This window comes from Podarcis melisellensis, assembly GCF_964234715.1.
Source record: "Podarcis melisellensis genome assembly, chromosome: Z".
Taxonomy (NCBI): Eukaryota; Metazoa; Chordata; class Lepidosauria; order Squamata; family Lacertidae; genus Podarcis; species Podarcis melisellensis.
In genome coordinates this window covers 7726305-7750646 of record NC_138547.1, presented here as the reverse complement: position 1 = coordinate 7750646, position 24342 = coordinate 7726305, and the positions used below count along the sequence as shown (strand labels likewise).

At 44.5% G+C, this 24342-nt stretch overlaps 1 protein-coding gene across 1 annotated transcript in view; it reads left to right on the top strand.

The window, feature by feature from the left end:
* The window catches only part of PAPPA (pappalysin 1), a 236094-nt gene that overhangs the window by 21283 nt on the left and 190469 nt on the right, over window positions 1-24342 (top strand). Inside the window, exon 2 of the mRNA XM_081896277.1 lies at window positions 9949-11020. Coding sequence (XP_081752403.1) covers window positions 9949-11020 — 1072 coding nt within the window. The remainder of the gene's footprint in view (window positions 1-9948; window positions 11021-24342) is intronic.

The following is a 24342-nucleotide window of genomic DNA, read 5'->3' as shown; positions in this document are numbered from 1 at the left end:
CGGTTCCAAAGTGACCATGGAAAGTCCACTCACAACTGTTTTATATGGAGCTGCTGTTTTTTGTGTGGAAAAGGTGGGTCTTGAATGCACTTTCTATTGGAGGGGATTATTTAGGGCCATTGTCAATTGCAATAACTCTTTTGCTCATAGGCCATAAGCTTCCCTGTGTGACTCTTGAGGCGACTTTACTGGTGTTAGCAATTATGCAGGTTGAATCTTTGCTTTGTTTACATTGACATTTTGAATTATTTAAGGGTCTCGTGGAAGAATGTGATGGAGAAGAAGGAAGGAAGAGAAATTGAGAGGCTATGTTATACCACACACACACACACACACACACACCACATACATATAAACATATGCACACACACAAACAAACCACAATGGGTTCAAAGTCATCCGAGGAAATCTCCTCCGAACTTGGGAAAGTGTTTGGGTGGATCCTCCTCGACTTTATCCAATTGCATGGAACATGGGAATACTTAACCCAAATCTGTCTCTTTTAATTATTTTCCTCTGGACAGATAAAAGCTTTCTATAGGTTCCTGTAGAATATTTGCGCTTTCAAGCGTTCCGCCGTGACTTTGATACTAAGCGATTAAAGCATGTGAGGAGAAAGAACACAGCCCCAACCTTTAACTCCTTGTTCATGGGCCTCTGACTGCCGCTTTGATTGTTGACCTAAATTCCCCTTTCATAACTAAGTCCTGTCACCTTTGGTTGTATTTTTCCAGCAAAGTGGGCAGTGACAACTTTCCAAAGTTATGGGGATAGTCCATCCCCCACTCTAACTTTTTCTTCCCAAGAATGCCTCCCCACTAATCTTGCCTCTCCACAACACTCTTTGTATTTCCATCACCGCCCCTCCTTTGCTTCACTCTTAAAGGGTGATCTCCTAGCACAGTAACAAAACCAATAACTTGATGAAAAGTTTTATCAAAGATGAGGGTTGCACCTGAAGGTGAAATAGCAGCAGCAACAACAACAAAATTTTATTATTTATACCCTGTCCATCTGGCTGGGTTGCCCCAGCCATTCTGGGTGGCTCCCAACACATATAAAAACATAATAAAACATCAAACATTAAAAACTTCCTTATAGAGTACTGCCTTCAGATGTCTTCTAAAAGTTGTGTAGTTCTTTATTCCTTTGATATCTGATAGGATGGCAGTTCACAGGAAAGGCGCCACTGCTGAGAAGACCCTCTGTCTGGTTCCCTGTAACCTCACTTCTCACAGTGAGGGAACCACCAGAACGCCCGCTGAGTTGGACCTCAGTGTCCAGACTGAACAATGGGGGTGGAGATGCCATTTAGGGCTTCAAAAGTTAGCATCAACAATTTGAACTGTGCTCAGAAAAGTACTGAGAGCCAGTGTAGATCCTTGAGGACCACTGTTATATGATCCCGGCATCTGCTCCCAGTCACCAGTCTAGCTGCCACATTCTGGATTAGTTATAGTTTCCAAATCACCTTCAAAGGTAGCCCCACATAAAGTGCATTGCAGTAGTCCAAGCAGGAGATAACTAGAGCATGTACCACACTGATGAGACAGTGCGCGGGCAAGTATGGTCCCAGCTAGCATACCAGATGGAGATAGTAGGCAGCCGCCCTGGACACAGAATTAACTTGCACCTCCATGGACAATTGTGAGTTCAAAATACCTCCATGCTGCGCACCTGGTCTTTCAGGGGTGCAGGTACCCCATTCAGGACCAGGGAGACCACCATACTCACCTGCCCCCTGTCCCTCAGAAACTGTACTTCTGTTTTCTCAGGATTCAGCCTCAATCCGTTGACCACCCTCCACCCTCCAAGTGCCTCCAGACACTCACACAAGATCTTCACCGCCTTCTGGTTCTGATTTAAAAGAGAGGTAGAGCTGGGTATCGTCCACATAATGGTGAACACCCAGTCCAACCCCCCGATGATCTCTCCCAGTGGCTTTATATAGATGTTGAAAAGCAGGGGGGAGAAGACGGAACCCTGAGGCACCCCACAAGTGAGAGCCCAGGCGTCTGAACACTCATCCCCCAACACCACTTTCTGGACACGGCCCAGGAGTAAGGTGTGGAACCATTGCATAACAGTGCCCCCAGATGGTCCAGAAGGGTACCATGGTTGATGGTATCAAAAGTCACTGAGAAATCCAGCAGAACCAGGAAACAACTTTCAACTCAGTCCCTAGCCCACCAGAGATAAAAAAACCAGTGCAACCAAGACAATTTCAGTCCCATGATAGGTCCTGAATCCTGACTGGAAGGTATCCAAATAGTCCATATCCTCAGGACATGCCTGGAGTTTTTCAGCAACCACCTGTCCAATTACTTTGCTCAACCCCAGTAATAGATTATTTGAGAATGGGCAATAATTGGCCACAATGCCCAGGTCTAAAGATTTTTTAAAAACAATTTAATAACTGCTTCTTTAAGGGGGTCCAGGAAGACTTACTTACAGAGAGAAGCATTCACCACCCCAGAGAGCACATTGCCCAGCCCAACGTGGCTCACTTTTATGAGCCAGGATGGACAAGGATCAAGCAGACAGGTGGTCAGTTTCACTCATCCAAGCAGCCTATCCACATCCTCCGAGGTAACAGGTTAATATTGATCCCACACAACTTGACTAGACAGAGCTGTGGCACTCTCCTGCCCTAGCCCTACCATGGTGGAGTTTACCTCTTTCCAAATTTGATTGATTTTATCTCCAAAAAACTTTGCAAGGGGATCTTTGAGTCCTTACCAGACCCTGATGGCAAAGGTGGTTCTGTTAGACTATGAGCCACCTGAAAGAATCTCCTGGTACTGTTTTCCACAGATGCAATAGAGGCAGTTTTTCACCCTTGCTATAGCCACTTGGTAAACTTGACATTGAGCTCTATCCCATGTTTGGAATGGGTTTTTCACCACTGGTGCTCTAGCCATAACAGTGATATTTTCATCACCCTCAGCTCCAGGGGAAACCACCCTCAGCTCCAGGGGCCATCTGAGCTCCATGCAATCAGAGAGGATGCTTCAGAGCCAGATAGTTGATATCCCTGGTCAATGCCGCATTCCAACGGGCTTCCAGGAAATCAGCTGAGAGGCCATCAACATGGAATAATGTATCCCCTACCATTTGGACCATTCAAATTAGTCCCAACTCCCTGCAGAGCGGAAGGGTTGCATAGAAGTCTAGTTGCACCAGGAAGTGATCTGACCATGGCACTTCTTTTGTTCCACTGGAACTTAATGTCAGACCACCCATGTGCACAAACACCATGTCTAAGGCGTGTCCACAGCTATGAGTAGGGCCAGAATTATTTAGGGACAGCCCCATGCAGGTCATGCTTTTCACAAAGTCCCAAGCAGCCACTTGTAAGGTTGTGTTGACATCAATGTTAAAATCACCTAGGACCACCAGACTAGGAGTCTCTAGGAGAACATCCACCACAACCTGAAGCAGCTCGGGCAGGTAATCCTTGGTGCAGATGGAAGGTCGGTACACCAGCGGGAATCCTGTACTGCCCCTAAAAGAAAGTTATACTAAGTCCATGATCTAATAACATCGAAAAGAACCCATATATTTAGCTCAATTTATGTTTTAATATGTGTAGAAAACATATACATCATTATTCACAGAATGGTCTAACATATATATTTAAATTTTAAGTAGGGGGTGGGTTACATATAAATAACTGATGTCTCAGGATATAATTTTTTGATTTTAAAAAAATCGTTAAACACCACAAGCAACAAATAAAACCACACAAAGTTTTTTTCAGTTACAAGCATATACAAAGCAAAGCATAGTGCAGAAGCAAGAAAAGTATTCATCAATGTGATATTGTAAGCACTCCGCTCTTATGCATGTGAAGGTTCTTATCACAGGAATCCTGTGCCTCATGCTTTACTCCTCTTACGGGGACCTCGGGGCCTCTCTGCACAGGGGTTTGAGAGACTGGGGGTGGAGAGTTTGCTCTCCCTTATTTATGAAGGAGTAGAACAGAAACCAAGCCTCCTTAGACCTATCTCTTTTTGAGACTCCCCTTATAACACTCTTTCTCTCCAGAAAGTAATCTGAGAGAGTTGTGTCCCAAATATACTTAATCCAGGTCTCCTTTTGAGGCTCTGATTTGGCTTTCCAGTGACAAACAACAGCCAGTTGCACTGCTGCAAACAACAACAAAAACTAAGTCCCTGTGTTTAATTCTTGAGTTGGGGTCACTTTCCAGCCATAATAGAGCTAAGGATAGCTTAGACTTCAATTCCTGGCCTGTGATGGAAGAGATACAATTTCAGTGTGAATCGCTTATATGATTAATAAATGGCCACCAAATAGTTTCAAAATCCTCAAGAGCAGCTTCACCTGTTTGTACCTTTAAATGATGTGCTAATTCCAACCCTACCCTCAATAAACGCTTTTTGCACCATGCCTCTCAAGTCAGATTATGTGCATCCTTCCGGTTGTGGGTGCTAACCAAAAATGCAATAATGAATCAGAGCCTTTGTGTGTAAATAACATGTTTGATCAGAAAATACGGAAAGAGGACACAACCCGGGAGTGGGACCTCAATCTCTGAAATAATACCAATTTCTCCTTGGCAAAGGTGTAGAGGAGGGGGCCATGCCCCAGGGTGCACATTTTTGAGGGGGGGGGGGCAATCAGGTGCCCCCATGACAGGCATGGAGCCCTGGCAGCTGAGGCGTGGCAGCAGACAGGTTGGTTTAGTGGTCAGGTGGATGGAGGCAGCGGGCAGAGAGCTTGTTGGAGGCAGGCTCTTTTCACCCACCATATGAGCTCTGTGCACACACCCTTGGCATTCACCCCTACCCCAGCTGTCCAGTCCACTGGGGGGGGGGTGCAACACTTGCCTCATCCTGGGTTCCAGCAACCCATGCTATGCCGCTGCTCCTTGGATCAGTTTCCAGAATTTCTGCTTCTTTAAGGTGGCTCCAATCCACCTCTTCAGCATCCAAGACTGCTGCTGCTCAGCCAATACAGCAAGAAGCATGTCGGGGTGCAGCTGCTGTCACAGGGCCTAATGAGGGGCCTCTTGAGCCTCAGGAGCTTAAATAAGCACAGGGGAAGCAATTAAATGGAATGTGAAAAGTGGCTTCGTGGAGTGTGAAAGAGGAGCAGAGGGGCTGTAGCTCAGCAGCAGAGAATTTGCCTTGCATTCAGAAAGTCCTAAATTCAATTTCCTGGCATCTCAAGGAAAGGCTAGGAGAGCCTCTGCATGAAAACCTGGATGAAAATCCCCACCCACTGCAGTAAAGTGGGGCCACGCTGCACTGCCAGCCTGGGCATGCACTGGGGAGCCTGGCTGGCCAACTGCTTTGAAGGGTGCGTTCACAGTGCCCAGCAAGCCCAGCACTGCTTTGTGAGATTTGCAAAAGCAGTGAGGGGCTGGCAGGCCACATGCCTGTTGCATCCTTCTCAAGCCATCCTCCAGTGGCCACATCCAGTGCTAGATTACCAAATAGGCAGAGTAGATACCGTCCTATGGGCCCCACATCTTTTAGGGGCCCTGCAACAACAGGTCAAAATAATGTTGATTTGATCTTGAAATAAAATTACAAAAATGTATTAGAGATAATTTTTGAGGGTGTGTGTGCGAGATTTCAATTGCCTAGGAGCCCCACAGGGTTTAATCTCACACTGGCCACGTTATCCCTGAATCCCTCATATTTCTCAATGAGATCCCTGAAGATGGTCCTGGCACTAAGAAATCATACAGCTGGAAGGGGCCCAATTATGGCTCTGATAGAACTTACGAAACTATGATTGTACTGCCTGGAAAGGACATGTGGAGATGGGGGACCTGATGCTGTACCTAGCACTAAGCCTCAATAGATAGCGAGTAGCCGCACTTGTCTGGTCCTCCATTGCAGTTTGGTTTTGAGCTTATTCTCATGGACCACAAAGCATATAATGCACCATTTGCTCATCAACAGTTAGCACCTGGGCAACTGACATGAGTGAGCAAGCCAGGCAGCTGATTGCAGTTTTTCATCTAGTCCAACCCCACTGCAATGCAGGAGCCATGGGCTTTTGTGGTGGTTTTTTGTTTTGTTGGTTTGGTGATATGTTATGTTACCCTAAAAGTACATTGGTAAATGCCCCTGAGTGGTAAGAATGGAAGTAGTGGGCTCAGGTCTCCTTCCTGGTATGCCCCTTTTATACTTCTCCACCCACCCCAGGCTTGAACATGACTGGGGATGATGAGATCTCTTCTTCCCCCTCCTCTTTCTTACCTCCCCCACTTTATATTGCACATTTTTTGTTATCTAGTGTGGAAAACAAATTATGAGATCAATACCAGCACCCCAAATGCACGCACAAACCCACACACCACCACCACCACTGGGTTGATCTTGGGCTAATTTTGGCCCTTTGAAACTGGAAATTAAAAACCACAAAATTCTTCTAGAACATAATCCAAAGGATCTACAAGTTGTGAAGCTGGTGGAAAAGAAATTCAATTCAGTTCACAGGCAAAGGCAAACCTACCTCATTCATACTTTCTGGAACAATACATGAACCACAATGCGGCCAGCCTTTGAAATTTGCACTGCTCTGAATTTTGCAATGCAGTTTTCCAGCCAAGCAATGTGTACAAAAATGCATATGCTAGATTAAAGTGTGCTGTGCATACACATTCATACAACAACATATCAACATAAAATCAGCAACATAAAAATGTCTAATAAGTTTGGGGAAATTGCCTATTAAGATAAACTTGCACTAAAATGCTGATGAATTTCCATGAAGATTGTGGGTTTTTTTAATGGCAAAGTGATGTGGAAATGTAGAAAACAGAACTTAAGTCTGCAAGGAAAGATGGAGTCTCAGAGAAACTGAAATTGTCAGCGAGAAGGCAACTGGGGTATGTCGAACTCTGTAGTTTTTCATTTTTGTAGCTTCAGTAACCTTCCCATGCCTGATACACACTATGGGTTATATTCTGTGTCAGTTCTACTCAGAGGAGACCCACAGAAAGTCATGTACATTACTAACTTAGGGCCATTCGTTTAAAGTAGTCTTTTCTGAGTCAAAATTAATTCAACTATCGAAATTAATGGGCTGTATACTGCCAAGTTCAACTCAGAGTATAACAAATGAGTGAACCTAAGTTAGCAACATCCATCAGTGTCAGTGATCTACTCTGAGTAGGACAAAATTGGATACAGTCCATCAGTTTCAGTGGGCTGTATCCAACTACTCACAGTAGACCCATTAAAAATAATGGAGCTAAATTAGCCATGTTCATCATTTGCAGTGGGTGTACTCCGAGTCGGTTACAGTGGATTGGATAACATTTTGGAAAATACGCAGGTATGCATTTTTTTAAAAGTAATAAAATAGCAATCCAAAGAGTCTACCCCAGGGGTCAGCAAACTTTTCCAACAGGGGGCCAGCCCACTGTCCCCCAGACCTTGTGGGGGGCTGGACTATATTTTGAAGGGGGGGTGAATGTTGCAAGAGCACCACCAGCCCCGGGGCTGCTTACCTGTGTCTTGCGAGCAGAAGGGGCTGGCAGTGGCAGCAGAGGGATGATGAGCGGTGCACAAAAGAGATCTGGAGAGGGGCTGCTTAAAATGGTGGCCACTTGAGCGTTGCTGCTGCTGGCACTGACAAAGCCCAGTCCCCTTCCTCCTCTAGGCAGGGCAGGGAGAAGCCCAGAGGAGGGAGGGAGTAGGCGCTGCCACCACCGCTGCCATGTGAGGGAGAGGGAAAGAACGTGCACACTGGTGATCCACGCGACAATTCCCAGACCATCCATGGGCCCAATCCAGAAGGCAATTGGGCCTGATCCGGCCCATGGGCCTTAGTTTGCCTATCCATGATCTGCTACTTTGAATAGGACCAGTATTGGATACAAGCCTTAGCTTTAATTCAGATACCAGGACAAAGCCGCTCATTTGTCTCCCCTCCCCTCCTTGCACCATACTGATGATCAGCAGTCACAGTGTTCAGTTCCAATCTGGTCTCGAGATGTGATTTAGCTTTGTTGTTTGTTAAAGTGTATGCACTTGACAGAAGAATAAGTACACTACCTAGCTGGCACCTCCCTTGCAAAGGCAAGAAGGGAAGGGACAAGAAAGAGCCCCTAGCAAAAATAACACTTCACAGAGCTGGTCTGGGAATGGGGGGGAGGGAGGAATTACTCTTCTGATAACCTTTGCTCAGCTGATGGTCTCTGAGTCCACAATTGTTGATAGAGAGGGATTGAGTGATTATGCTGAGAACACAAAGGGGCAGTGGGCTTCAGTTAAGGGAAGGATAGGGTGCAGAGGTGAGGGCTTAGTTGGGGGTGGGAGAGGGGTGGAAGAAGGAGAGCATGAGCCAGTTTAAGAAGAACCCTGCAGGATTAATCCAAAGACCCATCTAATCCAGTATCCTGTTGTCACAGTGGCCAACTCAGTCTCCTATGAAAAGCCTGCACCAGTACCTGAATGCAGTCCCCCTTTCTTTGCTTTTGTTCCCCATTCAACTGTTATTCAGAAGGACATTGACCCTGATTTTGGAGGTTAGGTACAGTCATAATGGCTTGTGGCTGCCAAGAGCAGTAGCCATTAATTTGTAAATGTGGCACTAGTCTACCTTACACTGCCTTTTGAAGCAGAGAATCTGTCTGGTGGGGAGAATGAAGGGTAAGCTGTGTGCTGTCAGTTTGTATCTATGCACATGGGTTTGCATAGAATATCCATAGGGTTGCCATATTTCAAAAAGTGAAAATCCAGACACTTAAGCAATTTCCACCCAGAACACTGCATTTGACTGCCATATTCCGGCTATGTCCAGGAAATTCTGGACATATGACAACCCTAATATCCATGTCTTGTGGCTTTCTAGCAGATGTGTGCATTGATATTTTGATTTGCTTGCCAGACATTATCTGGAGCCAACAACTCCATCCACTTCCCTCTCATTCATTTGTACACTAGGAACTTAGGAACCCCTCTTATACTGAGTCACACCATTGGTTCAACTAGCTTCGTATTGCCTATACTGACTGGCAGAGACTTTCCAGGATTTCAAGCAAGAAGCACCTCCCAGTCTTACCTGGGGATACTAGGGATTGAAACTGGGACCTTTGACATACTCTACCCCTTGAACCACAGTCCCTTCTCTCTTGCGTTTGGTTGCTCTGTAGCTGGTATTCATTGACATGCTGCTTCTGATACTAGAGGTAATATATGACTATTATAACTGGAAGGCCACTAAGAGTTTTATCCTCCGTGAGTTTGCCTAATATGGTTTTGAGATTGATGCAGAAATCCCATCTACCATGAGTTGGTGTGCCCTCTGTAAGACATTTACACCAATTCCTTCCAAAATAGTACTGCACCAGCTATCAGGGTTCATTCTGAAAAGAAACCCCAGATTTTCTTTCTGTTGCTATCTGATTACTTCTGGTGCAATGTGGTTTCATCTGTTAAAGGAACTTAGATAAGCATACTTCTATGGTACAGCCTTTTTTTTTTTAAGGTTTAGCAACCATGGACTGCTCCTTCTCAATCCCCCCCCCCCATGAACTCAGGGGATTTTAATTTTGTGGGGGTGCTAAGAATTAACAAATGCATGTGTTTTGTGAGGATTTGGTCCAAACTAGTGACGTCAAGCTTACAGTTCAAGTGAAGTTAATGAGATTTCTTACTGTAATTTCACCACAAAGCAATTGCAAAGGATTTCTGGCCCCTAGACAAAGAATTGGGTGTCCCATTTACGTCATATGCCTCTAGAAGTTCTTGACCTTTTGCTGCAATATTGAAATGATTTCTCCCATTTATGGTCACGTGTTCACAAAAGGGTTCAGTGCTCCTTGTCTTCATGCCAACCGGTTTATTGTGAAAATTGCTGTCTTTTGTAGATCGATGTAAATTTTGTAAATTTTGTGCTGTCATCACTCATATTTACTTCTGTTTATCTCTCTCCTCTCTCTCTCTTTTTGTGGGGGGCACTTAGGACTATATGACAAATGTTCTTACACCACCCGTGACCGAGGATGGGTCCTGGGGATTAACACCATCAGTGACCAGGGGAATAGAGAACCCCGCTTTTTCTTTTCCTTGAAGACGGACCGTGCCCGGAAGGTTACCACCATCACAGATCATCGTAACTACCTCGCAAACCAGTGGGTTCACCTAGCTGTCACTTATGATGGACGCCTGATGAAACTCTATGTGAACGGTGCTCAAGTGGCTACCAGTGGGGAGCAGGTAGGGAACATCTTTAGCCCTTTGACCTTGAAATGCAAAGTTCTCATGCTTGGTGGGAATGCCCTGAATCAGAATTACCGAGGCTACGTAGAACATTTCAGCCTTTGGAGAACAGCCCGGTGTCAGAAGGAGATTCTGTCTGACATGGCCATGGTGACTCATGAAGCAGATGCTCCTCTACCTCAGCTCGTTTTTCAGGAGACTTTACTGAATGTGAAAAGCATCTGGTCTCCGATGAAAGACAGCCCTAGTCTTCCTCAGATCGAATTCACTTCCCACCCTGGCTACCTACTGGATACAAGCCTTGATCCTCCTCTATGTGGGCAAACTGTGTGTGACAACAAAGAGGTCATTGCCAGCTACAACAAGCTCCCAAACTTCCGTCACAAAAAGGTAGTTCGCTACCGAGTGGTGAATATCTATGATGACCACCATCACAACCCAACGGTTAGCCGTGAACAGATAGAATTTCAACACCAGCAACTGAACGATGCCTTCAGCCCTTACAACATCACATGGGAACTGGAGGTGCTGGAAGTAAAGAACTCTTCCCTCCGGCATCGCCTGATCCTGGCCAACTGTGAAATTAGCAAGATTGGAGATGACAGTTGTGACCCTGAATGCAACCATACCTTAACCGGGTACGATGGAGGGGACTGCCGGCACATGCGACACTCGTCATTCAACAAGAAGAAGCAGAATGGTGTGTGCGACATGGATTGTAACTTTGAGAGGTACAGCTTTGATGGTGGGGATTGCTGTAACCCAGAGATAACTGATGTCACCAAGACATGCTTTGATCCAGATTCTCCTCACAGGTAGGCACACTGCTGAGCATATAAGGTCCTTCTAATCATACCAGGCTTACCTATGTTCCCCTCATTCATATTCCCCTCACCCCAACACCTCTTCCCATGCCCACAACAATTCATATTGATTTAATGATTCTCTTTTAAACTGACTCACAATGAATCAAGTTTTAGAATGCATGAGGAAATGCATTTTGTGTTCCTAGCTCTCATTATCAGTCCATTTAGTTGGTTTGGTTTGGGTTGATGAGCAGCTCAGAGGGCCGTTTTGCACAGACTTGAACACTCTTTGCACACACTCTTGGGAATTGATGTACAAACCTGACATCTTCATGTGCCCATGATGGGGTCCTTAGAGTGGAGGAGATATATCTTGGCACAAATTGGCAGGGGCTTGGAGGTGGGGGCACAGATCTAAGGAGGTTTGGTTGAGGCAAGCCTGGGTTTATAATGAGTTTAAAAACTAAGGGTGAATTGTAGGTTTTGCTTGAGGACATGTTTATAAATTTATTTCCCTGTACAATCATACCTCGGGTTAAATTCGCTTCAGGTTGAGCGTTTTCAGGTTATGCTCCGCGGCAACCCAGAAGTAACAGAATGCGTTACTTCCGGGTGTCATTGCTCACGCATGCACAGATGCTCAAAATGACATCATGCACAGAAGCAGCCAATTGTGACCCGCGCATGCGCAGATGCTGGTTTGTTCTACTCAGGATGCAAATGAGGCTCTGGAACGGATCCCATTTGCATCCAGAGGTACCACTGTATTTGTGTGGGATTTTGTATGACTTGTATAAGTGCCGGAGGTTGTTCTGGGATGGGAGCAGTCAAGCAGCAGCCACTCCCAGCTCAACCAGTGGTGTGGTCCTCTCTGTCTTGCCTCTCTCAGCCCAGTGGAAGTGCTGCTGATATAGGCAGGTTGGGGAAGGGAGGAAGCGTTCAGTAATGAGTCCCAGCTGAGGTTGTGGGGTGGGCCTCACCGTCTCACCTCTCTCTGATACAGCTGGCTGGAAAGCCACTTATTTGCAGGGCAGGCCTCTAATTGAGAGCGGTGCTTAATCAAGAAAACATGATGGTTTTTTCTGCCTAGATTTAGAACCAGCAGGATTTTGAAAAATATCTCCATCCTTGAGTTAAGAGTCACTTGGCGCTGTTTTATTTCACCTGTTCTCTCATGCACACCCTTGTGCCTTGGCTAGAGGTATTCAATGAATATTATCTTCTTTGTGGACAGAACAGAATCGCTCCCCAGGGCGAGGGGATGTGTAACTTTTTATGAGTGTTTTATGCCAGCCATAAACTCAAACAGAATGTTAAAACATAAGCCATACAAAAGCTTTGACGAGCTTTCTCCTGCTCAGGGACAATCTCTCGGAAGAGTCATGTGAAGAGGGAGATTTGTATGAGGAGATGAATATGGAAAGGCTGTTTGTTTTCTTTGCAAGGCTTTGTCTTTAGCAATAACTGTCAGTTGGAAGTACACATGTATTTATTAGCCAATGTGAGCTTTAGCACAGCCTTGTAAATAAAGTCTTCAGAGAAGTTACTAGCCTGCAAAATGTTTTACTGGCCTGTGGAGGGCTGGAAGAGGATGGACAATGGGGGCCCTCCATTCATCTTCCAACTGTCTGCTGCCTTTCTTTTGCTGAGGACAGAAAAGGGGGAGAATTTGTTCCCTGATTGGCTTTTGTGCTGGACCCAAAGCAGTGATGGAGCAACCCATCTTTCCTCTGCCATCTCACATGTACACCATGCAATTAACAAAAAAACAGAAGAGCCTGCTGGATTAGAGCAAATAGCCCATCAAGTCCAGCATCCGACAAGCAGGATTGAAGCAAAAGAGAACTCTCTCCTCCTGTGGTTTCCAGTAACTGGTATCCAGATATTGTTGGAAGCCCAGGGTCCTATGAGACCCAGCCAGCATGGCCAATTGTCACTGATGATGGGAGTTGGAGTCCATTAACCTCTGGAGGGCTGCAGTTCCTTTTTTCCCTTCAACTTCAGGATGGAGTGGGGGAAAGAAACTGAAACTGAAAGAAATGCCCATTCCTAATTGTAGTAGACCTGCAAAATGAAAAGAAAGAAAAGAAAGTCTTGCAGGGCTTGCATGTACCCTACAGTTGGCATGATAAAATTTGGGCAAATTGTATAGTGAATCAAACTGTAACATGCAAGTTTAATGGGTTCTGATTTCCTCAGTGTGAACTTTTACCTCCTCTTTGATAGGTAAGTGGCATTTCCATCCCCCTTCTCAAGTTGGCAATTGTTTATGTTGTATGAGGAAGCTCCAACTTGGGGACTGAATTGCAGCCCCCCAGGCTTCTCTACCTGGTCTTTGGGAACTCTCCCCAGACCACCCACCTCACTGCCCCTGCTTTCTACCCTCCTTGAGTGTTTTTGCCTGGCTGGAATGTGTCCTCAAACTCTAATATTGCCTCTTGCTTGTGTGGATGGTGGGTAGAGAGGGGTTTATACAGAAATTAGGCGACTGTACAAAGTGATAGTTTACATTCATTGTTCTGCCCACCCCTGGTATGTGACCCTTGCAAGGTCGCCCAGATGGAATGTGCCTCTCATGCTAAAGATAGGTCCCTCTGTTGTTTTGTTTTGATTCTGAGCCAGGAAGGTGCTTCACATCATGATGTCAGTCTTCAAGTCCGCCTTTCCCCATTTGCAGCTGTCAGCTTGAGCAGCCTGTGATTTTCGGCTACTAAGCAAGTGCTTGTGTTTTTTAATAGCCACACAAGGCAGCTATTAATAGATGGAGTTTACCAAAATATAGAACTGCCTAACACAGAAAAGGGAAACCTGAGGGATTAATGCCAGGAAAAATTCCATGCTGAATTCCTACCAAAAGATGTAGTAAAAATTAACAGCACAGAGGAAAGGGTGGAACCCGTTACTTGGACACTGATATGATGATTATTATTTTTTAGTTGTTCTTTCAAACTGCATGTTAATGGTTTTGTTCAGCCCTAATCGGTGAGTCAGCTCCTTTTTAGAATAAAAATAAGGAAATGGTTGACAAAGAACCTGCTACAAAAATAGACTTTGGACAATTCAAGAGGTTTGTGAGGCTGCAAAAGGATTGTCCTAGAGAAATTGCAGACTCTCCTTCTGCAAGGAGTGTTCAGCTTTAGGATTTTGTCCACAATGAGGTGGCAGGGGGGAGCTCCCAATCTTTCAGCCAAGTAGAGCCAACTACCTTGCAAGATGGTCTGTTCCACTGCTTTGCCATTAGGAAGATCCTCTGAACATTTAGCTAAAGTCAGCTTCTGTGCAGCTCACACACATTGGTACTAACTACCCTTGCCCTCTGAAGCGACGGAACAGTCTTATCCATTTTCTCCACAAGCACCCTTCAGATATACAGCGGATGCTCGGGTTGCGAATGTGATCCATGCAGGATGCACGTCTGCGTGTTTGTGCATGTGTGGGTTGCAATTTGGCACTTTTGCACATGTGCAAAGCACAATTTAGTGCTTCTGCGCATGTGCGACCGCCGAAACTCAGAAGTAACCCATTCCAGTACTTCTGGGTTTCGGTGGCCCGTAACCCAAAAAAACGCAACCTGAAGCAGCTGTAACCTGAGGTATGACTGTATATATAATCTCTCTATTGGACTACTGTATTGCACTCAATGTAGGGCTTCCCTTGGAAGTTGCAGCTGATGTGAAATGCTGTGGTCAGTTTATTGAGTGGAACACTTGGATGTGCACAAATTATACCTCTACTGCACTGACTGCCAAACAGCCACTAGATCATGCTCAAAGGTGCACTGTTAACAGATAATTCAGGCAATCTGAAAGACCTCTTTCCCCTGCACAGACCTATTAAGTCACTTAGATCACCTGGGGAAATTCTGCTCATGGCATTGCACCCTACAGAATATCATAGGGCAGTGACTATAGAATGGGTATATTTTGCTATTATCCCTGTACTGTGGAATGCCCTTCCCTCTGTCATTTACAACCATTTACAAGCAGATACCTTGTAAAGATTAATATTTTTGCCCAGGCTTTCACTGGCTCCTAAAATTGGACCCTGAGTTCATACTGTCCAACATTTCTTTAATGAAAATAGGAAGGTCCTATTCAATGATGATGATGATGATGATGATGATGATGATTTTATTATTTATACCCTGTCAATCTGACTGGGTTTAACCAGCCATTCTGGGCGGCTTCCAACATATATAAAAACATAATAAAATATTAAACATTTTAAAAACTTCCCTGCACATGGCTGTTTTCAGATGTTACCTATCTTCTTGATTCAGGGGTTACATAATTCCATACCCTCCAACAATTCTCCAATGAAAATAGGGACATCCTAAGGAAAAGCAGGACATTCTAGGATCAAATCAGAAACTGGGATGGCTTCTGTAAATCTGTGACTGTCCCTGAAAAATAGGGACCATTGGAAGGTCTCTGAACTGTGTGTATGAAGCCCTTGAGTCTCTTTCTTATTTGCTTTTATTTGTGTATGCTCTTTTAATGACTTTAGGCTATATTTTTGTTTTAATGGATATTGTTTTTATATTGCACATAGTATGCACCACTTAGAGGTTTATAACACAACAACAACAACACACAAAGTGGTTTAGAACTGCTTTTAAACAAACAAACAAACAAAGGCAGCCATGGAAGCTGAGATGAAAATGCCTGTGCTCCAATCCTGGAATTAATTTGATAAATGGTCCTAGTGCCGAACAAGAATTTTGGAGGAGTGGAATTCACTGGAGAGGAAACACATGAAATGATCAAGGCACAGAATGAGAGAAACCCTCTTCTGCCGGTCCTCAAGTTCCAAAAGGATATAGCATCAGATGAGAGGGTAGCTCTTAAAATAAGCCAAGCATTTACATTTGCAATCAAAATTATTCCACCCCATTGCAAATCAAGTTTATTCTCAAAATTTACAGGTTTTCTGCTGTTTGAAAGGAGCAAATCCAACCAAAGCAATGAAAATAGCTCCACACAATGGATGCTTCAAGTGGTTTCCTCAAATTCAGCTGTAAATGCAACTTATAATAAGACTATAAAAGCCTGGCGAAGTGGCATTTTCAGCTGAATTTCACCTGATTTGCAACAGGGGCTGAATAATTTCAAATGCATCTATATTCCTTGCACCAAGATCCCCCTGGCTGTGTTCCTTTTGCACAATGAGGTTAAAGCAGCAGCAGGGTTTAGCATCTATGATATTGTCATTTATGTGACACTGATCACAACCAGCCAGAGTGTTTGGGAAAGAACTTGTTTTGCTGTAAAGGTCATAACTGGAGAGACGAGCCTTTTGCACTGCATGCAGAAGTATCCAGGTTTAGTTGCTGGCATCTTCAGGAGGGTTGCTAGCCACCATGGCTTAGTTCTGCCTTCACTGTTGGAGATTGTATGCCTCTGAATCACCAGCTGCTGGGAACTGCCAGTTACAAGTGGGGAGAGCACTCACGTCCTGTTTGTAGGATTCCCATAGGATGTGGGGTGAGATATGCCATTGACAAGATGCAGCAGGGTTCTTCTCATGCTCTTATGACACCCTAGAGAGCTAGAGTATGTAGTAACATAGAACACAGGGAGCTGTAGTTCAGCAGCCTCTGGGGGGACATCAGGTCGGGGAAGGCTGAATAAACATGTGTTCATCACTCACAGACAACAGCATCATTTGTCATGGTCTATGTGTCATATCACTTGGACACAATGGTCTGGGTTGACACAGGAAGATGCCTTATACTGAGTCAAACCAATGTACCATTTAGCTCAATATTGTCTACACTGACTGGCAGTGGCTTTCCATGGTTTCAGGCAGCAGTCTATCTGAACCTTATATGGAGGTGTGAAGGACTGAATGTTTGGCCTTCTGCATACAGAGCAGATGCTGTACCCCTCAGCTACAGCCTACTCCACAACAAAGTTGTTGTAAGGTTTTATTCTTTGTGACTTTTCAGTACCACTCATCAAACAAATCCTTAGGTGGTTTTCAAAACATTAAAATTCAGTGAAAGAAAAAATACACCCACAAATAAATGAAAACTATATGAATGCAATAATTACTACCACCAACATAAAACCAGAAGAAATAATTATTACACCAACACAAGAAACATCAAATCTACATAAAACCAGCAGCAGGAAAAGCTCTAAGTGCTGGAGAACTGAAATGCACTAAAAATTACAATTAAGACTCATGCCTAGCCCTACAGAATGCCAAGGGATGAATCAAACATCTTACAGGTTGAGTCCCCCTGAATCCAATGCTGGGGATCCCTTTGAAGGGCCCTCCAGGTTGGTACCTGGTGATGAAAACTTGGAATAATAATAATAATAATAATTTATTATTTATACCCCGCCCATCTGGCTGGGCCTCCCCAGCCACTCTGGGCGGCTTCCATAAAAACCAAAAATACAGTAAAATATCACACGTTAAAAACTTCCCTGAACAGGGCTGCCTTAAGATGTCTTCTGAATGTCAGGTAGTTGTTTATCGAGAACCATCGGTTCTCAAAAATCGGTGCCAAAATCTTCAGGTTCAGGTTGAAGAACAACATACACTGTATGCATCTATGGACCCAGAGTTGCTGGTCTGCTCAGAAGTAAGCAATCCCTTATATTTCACTGCCAGCAGCTATGGCTTGGATGTACTTTTGAAGGGAAGCATCTATAAGGTCACCCTCCAGAGCCTCCAGGTGCTGAAAACCACACAGGTCTCTGGCTCTTAATTGTATTGCCTTACCTAACTTTGTCTCTGGATTATGTTTCAACCTAGACCAATTGTCCACACTTGAATTTGGCTTGTTACAACTGGGCTGCGTATGCAACCCTGCCTGCATCGGTCAGTTATAATGGTGAAGGGTTGTATCTTCTGTCCCTAGCCCCTGCAGGCATCCATTGGAGCACCACAAAGACCTTGGAGTACAAGGTTCTCCCCTGGCACCCAAAGGATCACAATATCATACCCTCCAACATGTCCAGGCCCAAAACTGGGATGTACTGCTGGGCAAGACATGTTACCCGCCCGGGACTACGGAGCCCCAAAGCATGCGTTTTTGCACTCTGCAATCTTGTGGAAGTTCATGATCTCACACGCTTTGGGGGACCATGCTCTTGTGCTTTTTTAGGTGCCATACTCTCATATGAGAGCACAAAAATGGGATGTCCCTTTTTAATTGACACAGTTGAGGGGTATTTACTAGATACATCTTGTTATAGTGTCAAAATCAACATCGTGACATAATATATTAAAATGTAGCTTATTCAGTTGACCACCAAGTCCAGTATGCACAAAATACAAATCCTATTTTGTCAGTGCCGTAAAACATTCATTTCTAATTTCTTCATCTTCTCTTGTATTTTTCTGTCTGACGTATTCCTTAGAAGAGTGACATGAAATAATCTTCTAAATAATCTTTATCATCTTCTAATGAAGATGATAAAGTTGGTAGACAAAAGAAACGGGCACTGGTAGATGCTGGCACAGGTCTGTTTCAACATCTACCAGTGCCAGTTTCTTTTGTCTCTATCATCTTCATTAGACACTTAGAAGATTATTACACTATGAGAAGCTGTATCTAATTTTTGAGAAGTAGTTTCTAGTAAATAACTCTGCAGTTGTTATCATACAGCCTGTTACGTTCATGTGTTTTCTCAATTGGATTTGCGTAATATAGGCATTCTGATGGTTTTGTTTTTACAGTTGAGGGGTATGCAATATAAGCAGTAGACCTCCTCTCCCCTCACCTGGGGGCCGCCATTGCACCAGAGTCACTGGCAGAGCCAGGGCTCATTTCATCAGCTTTGCTGGAGCCCCAGCTCAACCAAGCACCTCCTGCCCCCAAACTGTGCCAGCTGGTCATTCTAGGAACAGAAATGGGTGTCTCAATTTTGATTTTCCTCTTCCTTCCCTGTTCCTTTTCCCTTGTGATTGTGCGCCTTGCGGGTAAGGACTGTCTTGTTTTGATTGCAAGTAAGGTGCTCTGGGAGCCTTTCTGGTTGAACAGCAGGGTACGAATACTCTAAACAAACAAACAATAAAAAGGCAAGCCTTTGTAGGGAGGACATTCCATAACTGTGAGCTCCAACACCAAAGAGCCACTCTGTGGCAATAATTAATAAATGATACTTATTTAATAATATTTTATAAAAATAAATTGTAAGAGGGACTTTGGAAGGAAGGGTGTGATATGCATTTAATTGATAATAATAGATGATTAATAATAGATAATAACTGATAAATAATACAAATAAAGTAATAATAGTTACATGATATATCACATTTATCTAATTTAGTTACATATGCCAGTTTTTAAATTTTATCTGTAGAGCATTAATATCTTTTTTATGTATACCCCTTAGATTTTTTAATTTATCTCAGCAGTTTATTTTAAAAAAATTCTTAAATAAGTATTAAGTGCTGTGCAGTAAATAGAAATTATCAGCTCTGTGTCTCAAAGGAACCTTCACTCTGTTGTTGCTGCCAGTTTAAAGTCTCCTTGCATTTAGCCTAAAAACTGCTCGTCTGTGAACCTGCCTCAAAATGTACACTGGATCTAGTAAATACAAATGTCGGGGAGCGGGAGTTTGTCAGAGCAATAAGGAGGAAAATGTTTTGCTTTTGCAAACTTGGCTTCTGTAAATCTCCTGATGCTGTTCCTTTTATCTTTTGTGACTTTTTCTCCTTGTTACAAAGATTGGGTGTGCAGACTCTGGAAAAACATCAGGGTGCCAAGGGAATATCAGGTGGAGATGAGGGCGGATAACAGGCAAATGAGTGCAATTCTCCTGAAGGCTTGGGTTGTTGAAGAGACTCGTGCAAAACTCACCAGCATGTGTTAGGGATAGGGGAGAAATTTGGTTCTATCTGCATTTAAAGGCAAACCTCTCACTTTTCAAAGCAGTACAAGAACTGGAACAAAGCCATCATTCTAAATTTACACCTCGTTGAATTTTGCGGTGCAGTTCTCAAGGCAAGCAAGATATATACAAATGCATATGCTAGTATAAAGGGTGCACAGAAATACATATATTCATAAAAAAATAACATGCAGAAGTGCATTATATTCAGCGAAATGGATTTGCAAAAATGTGGGTTTCAGTGGCGTAGCGTGGGTTGTCAGCACCCGGGGCAAGGCAAGTAATTTGCGCCCCCTAACCCGTGGATTTACGCCCCCTAACCCTAACCCCCAGATGTTGTGCCCGGTGAGGCCAGCCCCCCTGCACCCCCACACTACGCCACTGGTGGGTTTTAGGAGAAGTTTGCACTAGAAAGGGTGATGAATTTCCATGAGGACTTAAACAAAAACAAAAAATCACAAACTGATGTGGAAAGATGGAGAGCTGAGTTTTTGATTGGATAAATAAGAAACTGGGGAGGAATGAAGTTGACAGTGTTACCCATCTCTAGCACACGCACCCTCTCAGGGGTCTTCTCTTCATCATGCCCTCAATCAGTGCTTTTCAAACGAGAGTCAGAAAACAAGAAAGTTGAGGCCATATGTACGTACTTTGCAAGGTATTTCCATTGATCTGGAGCAACCACTGAAAAATACTCTTCCTTTAGTGCCTACCTATCTGCCTACAGACTGTGGCCAGTCTCAAAGCCCATAACTTATTTATACAATACAAAATTAATTGACTGGCAATCCAGGCCATGTGTGAATCCGAAGCCAAGAACTGGCAGTCAAGATCAAACGGCAGGACCTATGAACAAGCCAGGAGTCAGGACAGAAGACACATGGGAGCTCACATAGCCCTTGTTTGTCAAACAACAGTACAAAGCCCCCTTACAATCCTTTCTGCTCTGGAGGAGCCCATGGCCAGCCTGGATGGAGTTAGTCTGGAAGGGTTTTCACTGTGAATCTATAGTGCCGTGGGGCAGTGGTTAGCAAGTCCTGCTACGTTATGAGCTGTGATAAGCAAATCCTACTTCCATAGTCAAAATTATGTGACAGTGGGAAGGGGGTGGGGCAACACCAGGGAAAGACCAGGGCTTACTTGCTCACTCCTGGAAGCATCTGGTTTGCATTGTAGAAAACAGGATAGTGGACCTTAGTAAAAGATTAGCAGGACTGATCTTTTAAGTTCTTCCATTCATCCTATGAAGTATGCATGGTGCTCCACAACAATGGGTTGCCATTTGAGAAGACCTGTTATTTATCCTTTCTCCTCATGCTAACTGCCTCACCTAATACCATTTTATTAAAGAAAAGGTCAGCAGTAATCTGGATTTGAACTTGGTGTCATTGCATGTTTTCTTTTAGGGCCTCTGCCAAAAGAATGGATTTTTTAGTTGCTCAAAGTTTGGGGGCAGGGGGGCAACAGACTTTGGAGGGGGAGTTTATTTTGGGCTCTGGTTGTTCTCCAATAGCAGTGGCAAGCCAGAAACTCTTGTAAGCACTGTATTTGGGCTGGGAGGGGTGGAGCATTGTTCTCTCCCCCAGCCCCTGAATCCAGCCACTTGTAACACTGAGAGTCTTCTCCTACTGTTTTGTGATTTATCTTTTCTCTGTGTTTGCTTCTGTTCTTCAAACAAAAATGGACAATGGATTAAAAATGGATTAATGAAGGGTTGTTTGTTGAAAACAAGCAACCTAGAATTCCCACATAAATGCCTAAGCATGAAAGTTGAGTGTTAAGCAACATGTATATGCAAATTGGTGATGGGTGGTGGAGTGGGTGGGATTTGGTTCAGTTTGCATTTAAAAGATAACCCTACCTAATTTACAACAATTTCTGGAACAATATACAAAATGAAATTCTTTGAAATTCACACTTCACTGAATTTTGCACTGCCATACTCCAGCCAAACAAGGTGTGCAAAAGTGCATATGCGAGGGTAAAATTAAAATGCACACATTACTGAAAATAACACACAAGAGTGCATTATATAAGGAGGCATTGCTTTGGGGGGGGGGAGTGTATACAAGGCAAGACCGCATACAAGAATGTGAATATTAGGAGAAATTCACACTAAAATGCTAATGACTCTTCATGAGGACATCTAAAAAAATTGCATACATGTGGAGAATGGAACTTAAGAAAGAATGGGAAAATGTAAAACAGAGAGAAACCAAAACTGACAGATCTGCGGTAAGCAGAAGCAGGGTTTTTTTCTCAGCTGGAACTCACAGGAACTGAGTTTTGGCACCTCTCAGGTGGGCACCATTGCCATTATTAAGAGAACAAGGAAGGTTCATGGTGAGTTCCGGCACCTCTTTTTCTAGAAAAATAGCGCTGGGCAGGAGTGTTTGAATTATGGCAGGGAAGTGGCCCTCCATATGTTGCTGGCACTATCCCACCAGCTCGGTCTGCCAATCTCCACCTGCCTGCCTTCATACTTGCAAACAGTCCATGCAGTTTCCTTTGCTGTCAGCCTCCTCCTCCGCAGTTCTCACTGTTGCCCTTGCAGAACTCAGCAGGTAGGCTGATGTTGGGCAGAAGCAGAATGCACTGGCTCTAGCAACACCCTTGCCTTCAGCCCTACCAGTCCCAAGAGCACTAAGCTTACAACTGCATCCCTAACTATGCTGGCTGGATTGCGATTTCTGACTCAGATTTACCAAGCTCACCAGGGTCCCTTGAGAGACCAACGGTCATCAAGCCTTTGGTCACTGTGGAGGGAGGCTGGAAACAAGCAATGACTAAACCAAATTCCATGTGATTGTTTTTGGATTTGCTTTGATAAAGCAGTGCCATAGCTATGGGGGTGGTATGGCCGGTTTTTTTGCCCCAGGTGCAGCCTCCAGAGGGGCACCATTGAGGCTCCCAGCTTGTGTGTGTGTATGCAAATGTGTATGGCGGGGGGGTGCCAAACGGGGTGTTTGACTTAGGTGAGATAAAGCCTAGTTTTGCCCCTGGATAAAGAGAGGTCAGGTTGTTTTACAAAGCTGTTCTGATGTTTCTTTGCTTCACCATGTGATGAAAGGCTCCTTGGGAAAGCAATTGACAGTGCAGTCCTTAGGCTTCCTCACTTGGGAGGAAATCCAACTGTGCTCAGTGGAGTTTACTGGGGCTGGGAGCCTTTTTGTTCAACTTAAGGCAATCTTCCAAGACCTACATTGCCAGGGGAAAAATGGGCAGAGCGGTAAATGTAAGTTGTGCCTTTGCCCAGTAGGTTTCTATCTGCATTGGAACATCCTTTCCTAGCCTCCATCTGAGCAAGCAAGAGACATTCTCAGGGTGCAAGGAGACATTCCAGCCAGGCAAAAGCAGGGTGAGTGGGTGTGGCCTGGGGAGAATCCTGAGAGCCAGGTAGAAAGGTCTGGAGGGCCACATCCTCAGCTCTGAAACTAAGGGATGGAGAACTTGTCAGCCAGCATGCCCAGTTGCTTTGGACAATAGGGGCTGGAGTCAAACAATTTTTGAGTCTGAGAAATAATGAATTAGCAAAAGCCCACTGCATTTCCCCCCCTTCAAATTTTTAAGCTTAATTCAGCTACTGGGATTCAGAAACCTTTGCAAAGGAATGCAAATCACCCACAGATCTGCAAGTAGATCACTATCTCCCTCTGCCGTCTTGTCCCCCTCTGCTTTACGCTCTGCAGCATGCAAAGGAGCATGTGGAACAGGTTGGTCAGGCTGAACACATTGCAGGGATGGGGGAAGAGGAACATGTGATTTGATGATGTGATATCAGCATCCCCAGTGGCCTCTGAGCAATCTGTAGTATTCCTTCCTTCCTTCCTTCCTTCCTTCCTTCCTTCCTTCCTTCCTTCCTTCCTTCCTCCCTCCCTCCCTCCCTCCCTCCCTCCCTCCCTCCCTCCCTCCCTCCCTCTCTCTCCACGCACCATACATTTAAAGCATATCCTTCCCCTTACAAAGAATGCTAGAAACCCTGCCCCCCACAGCTATAGTTCCCAGCACCCTTTACAAACGGCAGTTTCCAAAATACTGGGGAGGGGCCTGGAATCCTGTGCTTTAAATGGATGTTGTGTACACAGCCTTTCTCTCTGCATCTGAAAGCAGCTCAAGCAGAGAAGACCTTTAACTGACATATTGACACACTTACTCCAGTGTAAGGCAGTCTCCTGGCATTACACACATGTTCCATCTTAGGAAAAGTGCTATGTTGAGTTATCACTTGCTTTGGTTTGCGTTTGGGGGCATGAGTTCTGTTTCAAAATTATGCTCTCCCACCCTTCATGCAAGCACGCCGTTTCCCTCCTCTCCCCATTTCTGTTCTGAACTGCTGTTTCAGACTGCCAAGCTTAAGGAATGGAGCTTACTGGCCTTTACCAAAGAGATGCGTCAAGGAAACATTCTAATGACAGCTCAAAAAGGCTTTGATCCTCTTCCAGGACTGCACTCATGGCTTTGAAATGCGACTTTGGCAGCCCT